The sequence below is a fragment of the Alligator mississippiensis genome, chromosome 8 (assembly GCF_030867095.1).
Source record: "Alligator mississippiensis isolate rAllMis1 chromosome 8, rAllMis1, whole genome shotgun sequence".
Classification (NCBI taxonomy): Eukaryota; Metazoa; Chordata; order Crocodylia; family Alligatoridae; genus Alligator; species Alligator mississippiensis.
In genome coordinates this window covers 68,505,227-68,519,666 of record NC_081831.1, presented here as the reverse complement: position 1 = coordinate 68,519,666, position 14,440 = coordinate 68,505,227, and the positions used below count along the sequence as shown (strand labels likewise).

Genomic DNA, 14,440 nt, shown 5'->3' with positions numbered 1-14,440 from the left:
AACCCAGACCCCTTGATTCTCAAGCCCTGCTCTAAACACCAGGGGCACTTATACACATGCATGGAGGCTGCTCCAATGTGCTGTAATTACCGCATGTTGGAGTAAACTCAATTAATTGAGTCTGCTGGAGCATAGTAATTACTGCCTCCGTATCACGTGTATCAACGTCCGCATGCTGAAAAATGGCGACGGGGGCACTTTAACTAAAGCTCATTCGGTGAGCTTTAGTTAAAATGCCCCTGCTGCAATTATTCAGCATGGGGACGCTAACACGTGATGCTCCAAGCACTTTAATTAGAGCAGCTTCGGGAGCTGCGCTAATAAAAGCTGTCTCCCTCTCCCCTACACGTCCTAAAGCATGTGTATAAATGCCCCAGCTCATAAGATTGACTGCTCATAAAGCCAGTTTTCCTTTCCAAGTTCTTCCTAGGATGCACATGGAAGACTGGAAGTCAACCTTGGTCTTCATATGGCTAGAGTACAAAACACAAATGAACTGCAGCAGAGAGGCCTCAATCTCCATACCTGGACTCCCACTGACTCCAGGACGGCCAGGATCACCCCGTCTCCCAGGTATGTCAGAAGGAATAGAGATGCCAAGAGCTCCTGGTAGACCAGGCAGCCCCACAGGGCCAGGTGGACCTAGAATCACAAAGGAACACTAAGAACCAAACAGTGATTGTGGCTCTATCGCAGTGGTTCTCAACCATTTTTAGACTCAAGGCACCCCTCTAACTTTTGTGAATTGAGCAGCACCCCATTTCAAAAACTAACTTATGTATTACAGAGCTTACCTCCTTGCACAGACATCAGGCAGTGGGGTTAGGGCAGTAGCTAAGCAGGGAAAACCTAAGCTACTGCCTGCCCTTATCTACTTATCTCCTCACACCTCACTTATCCCTCCACACTTCCTGAGACACCCTTCACAATATCTGCATCCCAGGGTACCCTGGCATGCTGGTAGAGAATCACTGCTCTACACTAATCATCAGAGATTGTCTGTGTGAATGGTGCAAAATTTATACTGATAGGATTAGTGCCTGTTGGATGTTATCCTAAAAAAATAAGGAAAACCCCATCCCTCTTCATACACCGCTCCCCTTCCCTCAGAAAAGAACAACACAGCATTTTTTTTTATTTGGGAGGATGAAAAGACAACTATAAAAGCTATAAAAACTATTTCATCAGTGATTTTTCACTTATTAGACTCACATACATTTACAAAACGACGGGCCCATCTCTATGACTCATTGTTAAACTGCACTGACCCTATTTGCCCCAAGTCTTTGTATACTCCATCAGACATTATAGTGCATCTGCTTCTAGGACTGTTACTATTTACCCATGTCTCCTGAGGATCCTTTCAGCCCAGGGAGTCCTGGAGCTCCTATGCCAGTTCCTGGAGGACCTTCTTCACCCTTGGGACCTGGAAGTCCTGCAGGGCCTTGCAATCCAGGTTCACTTAAGCCTAATCAAACACATTTAAAGATGACAAAGAGGCCTATTAGGACAGCTTCATGGAAGTTAGATTAATACACTTTGATACATTAAGATTAATGTAATGCCTTCTTGCGGTTAAGATACAGATTTTTCCATTCATCCCTCTGCTTCCTGGATTTCAGAGAAATTGCTGGGCTGAATCTGGCCTCTCATATGCTGCTCTAGCTGTGTACTGTGGCTACAAGAAGCCATGCAGGAGTTAGCAGGGAAGTTCCTCCGCAAATGAGCAGCATGGAGAATGCTGCTTCCCTTTCAAGCCCTGGCACATAGCCCATAAGCATGTGCCCATAAGCAGCTGGCGAGAATTGTGGGCTGCACTGAAGCCCACAGCCAGCCAGCCAAAGAGCTCTGTCACTTCTACTGCCATCATGAGTGAGGGCTACAAGAACAGGCCTTATACAGGGGAATCTATGAGTATCAAGTCATTTTTTAACTCCAAACCAAATCAAATATCTGGCCATTGCTTTAGTAAAATCAGAACAACAGATATACAGATGGAAAAGACCTATCACTTCATTAAATCAACTGTCTGGCTGCAACAGAACTCTTTAGGAGTTCAGGCAAAATCTAGAACTCCATCTAAATGGCACCTGCCAAAAGGCCATTGAGTTTACTGTTTTCATACATTTTATGTGTGAAATCCCACCAACTCTAGTATTAAAATTGTATCGCTGAAACAGAATTTGATTACAAGCATTTAGTAAGAATACTCACACTAGCTGCAAAAGATGATTTATTTCTTACTTCATTTAATTCCAGCATGACTAAAATGGACCTATTTGGTGACAAAATGGGTGTATCTACACATGCAATTAGCACAGAAAAATAAACTCTGGTGCAGTTTGCACTGGAGTCAGCGGCTCCAGGGCACAACGTCAGCATGTGCACCTGGGACCACAGCAGTTTGAGCAGGGGCAGAGCAGCCTGAGGCTGTCAGGGAGCCTGGGGAGGCCAGCCCCATATACCAAGTGGTAGTGCTGGGCAGCAGAGAGGATGGCTGGGGCACAAGTTGGCTACAGTGCAGGGCTAGGCAGCAGGCAGCCTCTGCACTGTAGCACTCTTGTGCCCCAGCCAACCCTGGTCACCATTTACATGTGTATTGCAGTGGCATAAATTACTCCACTGTAGGATAGTATTTGTTGCAGACAGTACTTATGTCAGGCTTAATTTATAAGCACACGTGTAGATAGTGACACTTCACTGCTGAGCTACTTAGTGAACTCCGCAGTAAAGCACACATGTAGATGCACCCACTGTGTAATCACACAAATCCCAGCACATGCATTACTCCAGAAGTTTCTTTGGACAAAGCCTTTCTTTACCTGGTGTTCCAGGTGACCCTTTTGTGCCTGGCAATCCGTTCAGACCATTTAAGCCTGGAAACCCAGGAAAACCTAAGGAGACATTATCAAAGCTTGAATGGCTAGTTAATAGCAAGTAGCATGTAAGCAGCATCTCTAAGTGGATTAAAATATCTAAAACTCAGGAACTATACACATATGTAAAGTTTTAGCAACTTAATACATGCTTCATATTTTCTGAAGGTAAGATTTTCCTTTAGACAGGTCACATTAATGCAAACTTCTCTTGTTGGTTCTTGTAATTATAGCTTTTGCCAGCAACCAAACCCTATTTATGGAGCCAGACCACAAAGCCATCAAGTGCCTCTCCCTTTTCAAACGTGACTCTTAGAATGTTGAGCAGCTGGAGCCTGCACTGATACTGCCAAGAAATGGGCTGCAGGCTCAGCTGGCCCAAGTACTGTGGGCTGCTACTTGGCTGTCTGTTGTATCAAATTCAGCCAACAAGTGGCTTTGTGAGCTGGCATTTTTCCTTCTGATTGCAGACTCAAACAAAGATGTACCTTTTGGCCCCACAACCCCAAGAAGTCCGATGAATCCTACAGAACCAGGTTGCCCTGGAAGACCTGGAAGGCCTGTGTTTCCTCTCAGCCCAGCATTTCCAGGGATTCCTAAAAGACAAGCAACAAAATGGCATGGGACAGACTCTCTCATATGTGCACACTGGACAACTGTCCTTTATGTTTTGCACAACCTGGTGTGCTCATGTAGTAATGCAATTTATTTCAGCTTTTGACGGTGGGGAGAGAAATCAACATTTTATGTAAAAAACTGACACTTTTTGTGGAAAAAGTTTATGTCATTGAAAGCTCCATTTCTTGTCACAAAATTTTAATGAAAAAATTGAGACCAGCTAGGGCCAGACCTAGGCAGCTAGGGGGAGGCTACTGAAAGTTGGAGACTATAGGTAACTTCATAGACGTTTCAACCTCAGAGGCAGTTCAGAGTCTGGTTAATGTCATGACAGCTATAACTGACATTTCCCCTCCCCGCTTCCCTTATGGCTGCACCTTTTGGGCTAAGACTTGCAGGAGTTCTAATAAAATATCAGCCCTTCTGTACGTCTATTACTAAAGAACATGGCTCCACATTTCAGATGAGGAATAGAGGGAAATAAAGAGTGTCACATGACATGGGGTCTTATGTATTTTTGATGACACCTCTACTACAGTGAGGCAGCCAGCCCTATCACAGGTGAGGTGAAGAGAGAGAAGGTAACAAATAATGCTATGCACTCTGTGGTACCTGGTGGTCCTTGAAGGCCAAGGTCCCCTGGGACTCCTTTAAGCCCATTTGTTCCAGTGCTTCCTGGGTATCCTGGTTCTCCCTTTGGTCCTTCTTTCCCTCTTTCACCTTGAAAGAAATTAGAATAATTCACATTAGACGATAACATAATGTTAATACAATATAATGTTAATATAAAGAGTTAATATAAATACATCAGCTCTTTTACTTATGGATCTGGCATAAACTAACATCTTTCCTAGTGTGGGGCATGACAGACAAGATTAGTATCTGGCTATTTTTGTGGGGAGTTTACTTTTCCAGGCTCATGGCTGGCCCAGCTTCTAGATCACACATCTCTCAGCTGCAGGAAAAGATCATACTTGATTCTGGCTTTCAGACAAGAGAACTGCAAACTTGTGCATTTCTGCTCAGGGTTAAACCCTCAAGCTTTTCTCCCCCAAATCCACAATAATTACCTTACCTGGAAATCCAGGATTCCCTCGTTCTCCTTTAGCTCCTGGTTCACCTGGAATTCCAAGCGACTCCCCTCGATCACCTGGGGAAAGGCAAAGAGATGATGTATTTTCCTCAGGCCTCCACTGTGCTGACAGATCATTTCATAATTAAACCCTTCATTCTTCAATTGTAGTCTTATGGGGTTACTCAAACCTCCACTCCTGAAAATACCAGGTCAATTTCACTTACTCAACACGGACAAGCTAAATTGCATGCCTACGAGAGAGAAAATCCTTTTAATAGTTTCATTGGCTTTAGATGCAAAACTGCAATGCTTCAGTAAGATACACATTCAGCGTGGGGAATTATTATGGTTTATAACTCCAAAACTGCCCTTCAGTTCTGTAGTTCTTGATTACGTAGAGATTTGGGCACCTCTTGTGGTGTTCCACATGTTTTAGAGAGAAGTGCTATGGACAAGATTTTCAAAGAAGCATAAGGTGTTTAGGTATCAAATTCCCCCTGAATATCCCACTGAAGTCACAAGCTTAATTCAGTTGAAAATCTCAGCCTGCACACCTATGCTTTGTCTAGGCAAGCAGGTAGGTTTTTAATATAAAGAATACCACATGCTGGCACCACAAAGTTATGTGGACTAATTCATACATCTGTAACTTCATTAAAGTTTTTGTTTTTGTTAACTATTGCAAAGGTTTTCCTCACTGCACGGTGTTATTACCACAAGCAGAGCTGAGGACATTTGAAAAGCTCTTCCCCAGTCTGCATGGACTTTTAGTGAACTAAATAAAAGCGGGGAGAAGGGATACACAGAGCAGGTTTCAATACAGAAGATTTCTGGTGAGCGGTGACTGGACCACCCAAACTGTATTCTAAGGCATATCCCCTCTTTGGTATGAGCGATGCTTGAAAAATCTACATCCAAGCAAGCAAGCAAAAAAATTGCAAATATTTGTCATGCTGTCCCCCTTGGTTCTCTTTCACGCTATGGCCTGTGTTGGGTTGTTCCCTTGGAAGAGGCGTGGAAATTAGTGTGCAACTTCTTACCCTTTGGTCCAATGGAGCCAGTAGTCCCTGGGAATCCTGGTGCTCCTGAGATACCCTCTGAACCCTGATAAAAACCATAACATTGTTTGCTTATGCTCATTCTTACAGCCTGCAACTTGGGTGCTGTAGGGTAATACTGAAGTAACATACGTTTATTTAGGGAAAAATGACAACCCCACCTTTCATTTATCAGTATCAGCTCTTTCCGGAAGAGAGCTGATTTTGCTGATAATGTGATTCCGGAAGCAGAAACAAGCAGAACACAGGGGTTTTTCTAAGCGCACTTAGAGAAAATGATGTATACTTACACTTTCCCCAGGCATTCCTGGGAATCCTAGGATACCAGCTACTCCTCTCTGTCCAGGAAAGCCAGGCTGTCCAAAGGAGCCAGGGAGACCTGGATCACCTGCTAAGCCTCTCTCCCTGCTTGGTAGCCCACGTGAACCAGGCAGACCAGGTTTCCCCCGGGTTCCAGGGAATCCTTTATCACCTGAATTTACCCAAAAGAGAAAGATATATTATTACTATGTCAGTACAGAGCCATTGAGGACAGCCAATGAAGTGCCTCTCTAATGTGACCTGAAAATACATAGAGATTCTATTAATTACACAATAAAGAGCAGGTGTGAAGAACAATTTTTAAGACAAAATCAGGGCAGTCAAGTGAAAGCCTGTTTTGGAATATGAAGAGAGTAATATAATACTGCCAGATGGACAGCACATCCCTTCCCAGTCACCTGTAAGGGAGGGATTAAGGGTAGAAACCCTTCCCTTAAAACTTGAGTGCTGAGAAATACCTCTAGGTCCTGGGAATCCTTCCAGTCCAGCTAACCCAGGATCTCCTTTGTCTCCCTTCAATGCCAGCACCAGTTCTTGAGGCTTCTGAACAGGGGGACCAGGTGGGCCAGGGTCACCCCTGTCACCTGAAGAAATCAGAATAGTTAAGTTCACACAAGAGAAGGTTCTCTAGAATGAGAGGATATAAACATGAGAGGCCAGATGAGCTGTCCTCAATGCTGCCACTCCAATGAAGCCCTCAGAGATGTGGGAACTTAGTGACGCTGAAAACCAAGCCAGTGGATTTTGCATCCTTACAATATAATATAGGAGAATGGGGAAAGAACAGCTGGGTGGGCACGTATCAGACACAGCTCTCACCCTCCCTGCTACAGAAAACCCAGACGTTGAACCATAATTAGTTTCTCAGAGCTCACCTTTTTGACCAGAGGTTCCAGGAATTCCAGCATTTCCTTTCCTGCCAGTTGTACCAAGACTCCCCTTCAAACCACTCAGCCCAGGGTTGCCAGATGGGCCTGGCATGCCAGGGAAGCCAATCAGACCAGGGGAGCCCTTTTCACCTATGGGAAAGAAGTTATGAAACAAAGCAAGAAATTGAGTCTTTTAAAGTATTTTTCATACTAATCTAACTGGTAAAAGGAGGGACAGCAGTCTCCTAAAGTGTGACCAGTCAGGACACCAAATACAGTAGTGGTTCCTCAATGGCTCCTTTCCCAGGGTATGTTTTCATTTGTTCTCATGGAATCAGTACCTTCCAAATTTGCTGCTGAGACCTTAGTCTTCCTCCCACTACGATGAAAAAAGCCATTTGACTGAAAGGGAAACAACTTCTGACATCAAATCTCTGCTAACTTCCTCCTCCAAAAAAGACAGGACTCTCAAAATGACTTAACTATTGTGTCAGCTCTGAATGGCTAGGATAGAGATTGACATTTTACTTTCCTCCCAGTTTGTGCGCTTCACTTCGTCTCCCCTAGGATGCCACCCTTGTCCTATCACTGGATTAATCTTTTTCTTCACTTTTATCTTGACTTCTCTGATTCTGCATCTGGCCTTATGTTCTAAAGATCATACTCATTCCCACCATAGCAGTGCTTCTGTGTGAAACTGCAATATTTGACTAAACCACAAGGGTTTCCCCTACAGAAAAGGGCAAATTTTGCTATATCCATGCTATACACAGGTCATTCTCCCCATCAAGGGGTCATCTCTCTCCTAGAGAAAATGAAGTGGACTATTAAATACATCTTGCTGTATCATTGTTTTGTGACTAGATAAAAAAAAATAGCTTTAAAATGCAGCTTATCTTTTAAAGCAAATGATAACACAACATATAGCTGTTTGGTGTTCCTGATATTGTTTCTCCAGTATATATTCCAGAAGTCTTATCGTCTTCTGTGTTAGTATTATCTATAGATTGAATACTAGGTCACCCACTGCTAATAATACCAACTTTAGCGTGATTTCCACATGGCTGATCCTGGGAACTGGACTCAGAATTCCTTCGGCAAGTCTAATGAGCAGCCAAAACTTTGAATGACCAACCCATTCTAATTCAAACCATTGATCTAGCAGTGAAACAAATCCCAACACAAATTCCCTGTAACTTCCAGTTTTTCCTGACAAGCCCAGGTCTAAAATCATCACAACACTGCTATTCCTGTGCAGCTGAATCTAATGGTTTAACCGCCATTGTTTGCCAATTCATACATGTACCTTTTCGTCCGGGGAAGCCTGGACGTCCATCTCTACCAGAAGGCCCAGGTGGCCCTAGGAATCCTCTTTCTCCAGGAGGTCCTAGAACACCATCAAGACCTGGGAAGCCTTTCATACCAGCAGGGCCTGGGGGACCTGCATCACCCGTCGGTCCTTGTGCTCCAGGAAGCCCTGAATCAACACAAGTAAAAACTCAATGGCTTTTACCACACAAACCTCTGGACATTTCAGTGAACGGTTCTCCAAATGCTTTAAACATAGCACTGCTTTTAATATGAGATGGACCTTGAAATTATGTTACATGCAGCCTTCTAGTAGGCATAAAGTTTAGAAATGCAAAAGCATTAGTCATCTAACAATAAAAGGCCTAAAAGGGTTACTGCCTACATCACTACACAACTGGCAAGAGTGAAACCCCTTATGAATTATTTTGGGCTTTTTTTTTCAGCAGCCACTGAAGTGGGCAGTAGATCTTACCTTTAACATCAAGGAAGCAAACCAGAGCATGGCATAGGGAACACCAATATTGCCAATGCTTAGTCCCCATCACAGGTTTCTGGGTCAACCAAAGGGATCAAGTGAAGAGGGACTGGTCATAAACAAGCTTCCTTTTCACATTAGCATGCCATTATGCAGTTATGCTACTTTTTTACTAGATCTCTAGGTAAGAGTAATGGAACCAGCTCCTGAATGTGTTACGATAATGGCATCTCCAGGGTTAACGTTAAAACCATGGGTGCTCAATTGTATCTTTAAATATTTCAGAATGTTCTTGGATGCAACCTAACAAGCATTTGGGTTTGTTGTTTTTTTTGTTAAAGACTCAAACCATCGAAAAAGGGAATGCTCAGATATAACTTAAAGGAAAAAAATCAGGTAACTTTTGAGAGATGTCATGTAAAGCAGAAATACCAGACTGACTAGCTTTGCATCACCCTTGAACTTTAGCACTTAAAGGTACAACCTGATTTTTAAATTTTTTTTTTTTAAACACAAGGGATTAAATATCTGTTTAACTTAAGAAAAAAAATGTCCTTGAAGTCTAAGAATAAAGACTCTTTTGCTTACAGGACCTGTTTTGTTACCATCTGAGCATACTTAGTACAATGGTTTTTGTTTCCTGGTACAGTCAGAAATAAGGGGTATCACCTATAGTCAATGCAATACGTGTAGCAGTAAAAGCTAGGCTGTTAGTCCATGAGCTTTTATGCTACAGTGCATTTTCTCACCTTGACAGCCTATGTGAAGAACCCATAACCAAACAGTGTGACATCAGAAATGGAGAGTTGATGGAAAATGGAATAGAAACATGGCGAAGGAAAAATAGACAAAATATGTGAACAGAAAGCACAAGGCTACAAAAGAAATTAATGACTCAGAAAGAATACTGCAGCAAAACTGAAGTTGTATGGTGTTCATCATCTACCAGTTGGGGGCTTAAAACAAAAATAACAACTAAAAGACAAAGGAGTCATAATGCAAAGCACCCCAAAATATAAAGCTGTACAAAAGCAGAAGCCACTTCCATGTTAAAATGCAATGGCTACACAGCACTCACTCTATAAGGGTCATCTCAGCTAACATGGAGGTTATGTACTTTATCTTATTTCTCTGCTGTCATTGGTCTCCAGCTTTGTCATCTTGTAAGGCAGGCTGTCCAAGCAGCAGCCCACAGGCCACATGTGGCCTGCAACAGGCTAATGTGGCCTACAGACTCCTGCTGGCCACTGCTCTCCTTGCTCCTTTGGTTGCAACCTGCTCCCCTCGTTCCTTTGGATGCAACCTGGAGGTGGGGTGCTGCCCACACAGTGTGCCTGGCTAGGAGTGGAGTAAGGCTGCAAGCAGGGCTGGGAGAAGCTGGGCTGCCAGTGCAGTGGAAGGCCATGGCAAGCCACCCCCTTAGTCTGCAACCTGCATGGCATGTGGCTCCCAGCTGCCGAGAAGTTTGACTGCCCTGCTGTAAAGTATCTTACAGACCAGCCTCTTCTACTAAACACCTAGGCCCCAAAACAAGGCAGAGGATGCTATAAGGGAAGATTCCACGTAGTACAGCAAAGAACCACTAGTACATTCAAGGATAGGGGTTGTCAGTTATTTAGAGTGGAGGGCTGCTTAATGAGTTTTGGCGAGCTGTCGAGGGCCACAAGGGTAGCCCCACCCCTTGACAGGTGCCCTGCCCCCTGGTTGCCATCTTGGGACCAGAAATCCCAGCCCCTAACCCCTAACCTTTGCCACCAGAAGTCCCTCCCTTTGCCCCCAGAAGTACTTCTTTTGGGAAGGTGGTTTGCTATCTTGGAACCAGAAAAAAAACAAGTTATATACTAAAAATCAAACATTGACAATAGCATCATTTAATTTTATTTAAAAAAATGTTTTTGTCATGATTTGTATGTGCTTTGTTGTGTATATAGAGGTGATTGCATAATAGCTCAAAATAAAGTCTTACTCTTGTATATTGTAGGTGGAGGAGTGTAGCAGGGTAAGGGTGGGTGGGTATGGGGCTTGTAGAGGGCTATAGGTGTGTGTGTGTGTGGATGTGGGGGTGTGTATGGATATGGATGGGTGGGTAAAGGAAGTTTGTGGGGGGGTGTTTGTGGGTATGTGCGTGGGTGGATGGGTGGGTATGGGGTTTTTGGGGGGCTGTGGGGTGTGTGAAGGGGGAGGGTGACTGGGGGTGTGCATGGGGAGGGTGTCAGTGCATTTGTGTGTGGTGGGATGTGTGTAGCAATGCATGGGGCTCCCCCCAGATGTGCGTTGGTATATGTGTGGGGGAGGGTGGATGCAGTGTTTGTGGGGTGTGTGATTGTGTGTGGGGCAGGGTGTGGTTGTGGGATTTACAAGTATGATGGGGTGTACATAGGAGCCCCCTGCATGTGCCCCCCCAAGCCATTCAGCCCCCAGCCCACAACAGCCCAGAGCCCACATGCCCTGTGGTGCCTCCCCACCACTGCCAACAGCACGTAGCCCACGTGCACCCTGTGCCTGCTCTGGACTCACCTCCATCAGAGAAGATCAGCCAAAACCCAGGCACAGCCTGGACCCAACCCGCTCTGCACTGTCCACCTGTGGTGCATCCTGCTGCTGCTCCCTGGGCAGGCAGCAGGGCTAGGGTGGCTCCACAGATGGACTGACTTTCTAAGCAGCCCATGTAGCAGCAGTTCCTTCTGGCTGCTGCTGCCACTGGCCCCAGCCCCATGGTACCAGTGGAGACCCACACTGCACAGCCCTAACCCCGCATGCTCCACGCCTGCTCCAGACTTGCCCGCCCAGGCTCAGCAGTGGCAGCACGGGACAGAAGCTGTTGTTCAGAGCTGGGGGAGAAGCGGCCTCTCACCCTTGCTGCTGCTGGTGCTTCCTGGTATAGCCTCCCAGAGTCTGCACCACGCTGGGCTGCCCTGTGTCTGCTCTGCGCTGCCACTGCTGGGCAGCCCAGCACGGGCTCTGGGATGCTATTTCAGGAAGTGCTGGCAGTGGCAAAAGGAAAGGGGCTGCTTTTACCCCGCGCTGAGCAGCAGCTTCTGTCCCATGCTGCCGCTGCTGAGCCCAGGCAGGTGAGCCCGGAGGAGGCACAGGGTCAAGGCTGTGTAGTGTGGGTCCCTGCTGGTACCACGGAGTTCAGACCAGCAGTAGCGGCAGCAACCAGAAGGAGCCACTGCCACCCAGGCTGCCTGGAAAGGCAGTCCAACTGTGGAGCCAACGCAGCTCTGCTGTGTGCCCAGGGGACAGCAGGACGTGCCACTGCCAGACAGTGCCTGGGTCAGGCGGGACTGAGAGACCCACCTCAGGCTGGACAAAGACTCGCTAGAGGCCAGATCCAGCCCACAGGCCATATTTTGCCCACCCCGATCAAGAGCCTTTTGCCCCCACTAAGGGAAGGAGAATCATAGTGGTCTTCCTCTGTGCCCCAGGTGATACAGAAATGTACAGCATTTGTATTAAGAAACTGAGTGATTTTCAGCCTATTCCTGTCAGGAGGATTTCACCTTCTGAGGAGAGTCATTGTCTAATGATCTGTTATAGTTACAAATTAAATCACAAAGTGGAAAATGAAGATTATCAGCTAGTCATTTTGCAAATAAGGAATACAGCAATGGGTAAAATCATGGTAAGTTTACGATGCTTTACTCTCTCTTACCCCCCTTAGAGCTAGCACCATAATGGCCCCATTTCCAGGTGGGAGAGGTCTAACCCACATGCCCAAATTCTGCACTTAGTTATACCCATCCATTCACACTGGGAAGTAAACAAGTTTAGCATGGCAACTCTATTAAAATCTGGCTTAATACCATGGTGCTTGAATTTACTAAAGACATTACATACCTGGTGATCCTCTGAGGCCAACTGTTCCAGCTGTCCCTGGTTTTCCTTTAATGCCAAATGGACCCCCAGGTCCAGGAGGTCCTCGCACTCCAACAATGCCTGGAAGGCCAGGATTACCCTGTTCGCCCTTAATGCCCAGTAAGCCTGGCCTTCCATCCACACCTGGAAACAGAGAGTCAGGACATGACTGCACCAGTAAGAACAGGGCTGTAATGTTTTAATTTAAAAAAAATCTCAGAGTTATACTAGATTCTCAGTAAACCCAGAACTACAAGCAGCTCCAAAAAACAGAAAAACTGGACTCTCAAATGTATTAGGAAGTGTAAAACTTTATAAACCAGCAGCAGTGGTGCTCACCTTTCAGTCCAGGAAATCCAGGTTCCCCGGCAAGCCCTTTATCTCCTGGGAATCCAGGCCTCCCAGGCTCACCTAGAGCTCCACTTTCAGCATCAATCACTTCACCAAGGGCTCCTTTTGCACCTGCTAATCCTGGGGTTCCTGCCTTTCCAGGTAAACCATCTGTCCCATCAAGTCCTGGAAGTCCCTGTGGGCCCTGATCTCCTCGGATCCCAGGAAAGCCTTAAACAAGAAGCCAACACAATGCACAGCAGAAGGAAAGAATATCCACTCTCATTGGCACTTCTAACCAAATATTTTTAGTTTCATATAGAAAAAAAATCGTCTGAAAACTAAAGAAAGGCTTAAGTTTGGAATATTTAAGTGTGGAGAAGAGAGAGAAAAAGAACAGAAAATAATGCAGTTATTCTAAATGAAATTGAAGATCAGGAGTATTTTGAGGCTGTAATGCTCACACACACCAGCTTTTTCTTCTACTTTAGGAGCGTACCAATCCAGTGTATGAAAAGGCCATTATTTAGTGTCTGGACTACAGCCAACTGGATCTACAACCCCTGTCTCACTAGTAAGGGCTAGAAGCCACATGTTGTAGCTGCACTTGTTCATCCTACTTGTCTCAATTGTGTCTAGATATTACCCAGAAACCCATGCTTCCCAATGTCAGCCTCAGGCACTGTGGGACAGATGCTTCAGAAGTCTTTGAATTAATTGGTACAACAATGGTGGGGAATCATGAAACAAAATTACACTATTAACAGTGTTGCTCTGTGGTCTTGCTAAACTACAGAAAGGAAAAAGCACTTGCTCATTTAATGCAACCAGTGCAACTGCAATTATTTCTTCAATTCCTTTGGACAAACCTGCAGGAAATGGGTCAGATAAGTTTGCAGTCTTCTCCACAGAAACAGACAGGCAGAAGAGAAACAAAATTTAAAAATCTCCCCTTATGAGTTTTTGCCTGTTGTGTGTGCCACATTGCTCTGTATTCTGACTTACAACCATTGCTAGATCACAGTACTTGAAGAGTCCCATGCTTTGTATGAAGATTCTCAGCACTGTATGTGGCTAGCATGTGATTGAGGAAGCCACTCAGAATTGAGGATGGTTAAAAGCTGATTTCCTACTAAAATTAGTGCTCACAGAACACCTGGTAGTGGGTTGTGGAGAACTATAGAAAACTTCTCTTAAATAACAGTGATCCCACCTGGAGAGGTCAGTGGTTTGAACCATTCCTGAGCTGAAGCAGGTAGAAGAAGGGCTATTTTATGCAAAAATCTGAGACCTCTTATAATTAACTATTGTACAGCTAAAAAGACAATTAAGGAATCATGGAGAACTTCTCTCTTACCTGGAACACCTGGTGGTCCTACTAACCCAGGAGAACCTAGCTGTCCTTTTGATCCATATAATCCAGGCTGGCCTGAAATACCTGGAAATCCTTTGCTGCCTTTGCGACCTGCAGATAAAGAAAAGCAATTCATTTAAGGGTATATGTGCATATCATTGCCAAGAGAATTGCATCATCTTCTGCCAATCTAACCTTGAAATACTTATCTACTGAACTAAGGTTAGCTATCCCCAAAGCCATGATCAGTTGCATGAACAGAAGAGAAGAATCTGAAATAACACTGACTGGTGCA

At 45.0% G+C, this 14,440-nt stretch overlaps 1 protein-coding gene across 4 annotated transcripts in view; it reads right to left on the bottom strand.

Annotated features, from left to right (window-relative positions):
- Window positions 1-14,440, bottom strand: part of COL4A6 (collagen type IV alpha 6 chain) — a 186,752-nt gene that overhangs the window by 11,225 nt on the left and 161,087 nt on the right. For all 4 annotated transcript variants that reach the window (XM_019487795.2, XM_006262670.4, XM_019487794.2 and 1 more), the window contains 14 exons: window positions 14,149-14,256; window positions 12,801-13,022; window positions 12,444-12,605; window positions 8,124-8,294; window positions 6,824-6,967; window positions 6,407-6,532; window positions 5,918-6,099; window positions 5,610-5,673; window positions 4,570-4,644; window positions 4,107-4,214; window positions 3,365-3,472; window positions 2,823-2,894; window positions 1,343-1,468; window positions 526-642 (listed from right to left, as the gene is read on the bottom strand). In XM_019487795.2, the coding sequence (XP_019343340.1) occupies window positions 526-642; window positions 1,343-1,468; window positions 2,823-2,894; window positions 3,365-3,472; window positions 4,107-4,214; window positions 4,570-4,644; window positions 5,610-5,673; window positions 5,918-6,099; window positions 6,407-6,532; window positions 6,824-6,967; window positions 8,124-8,294; window positions 12,444-12,605; window positions 12,801-13,022; window positions 14,149-14,256 (1,785 nt within the window). The remainder of the gene's footprint in view (window positions 1-525; window positions 643-1,342; window positions 1,469-2,822; window positions 2,895-3,364; window positions 3,473-4,106; window positions 4,215-4,569; window positions 4,645-5,609; window positions 5,674-5,917; window positions 6,100-6,406; window positions 6,533-6,823; window positions 6,968-8,123; window positions 8,295-12,443; window positions 12,606-12,800; window positions 13,023-14,148; window positions 14,257-14,440) is intronic.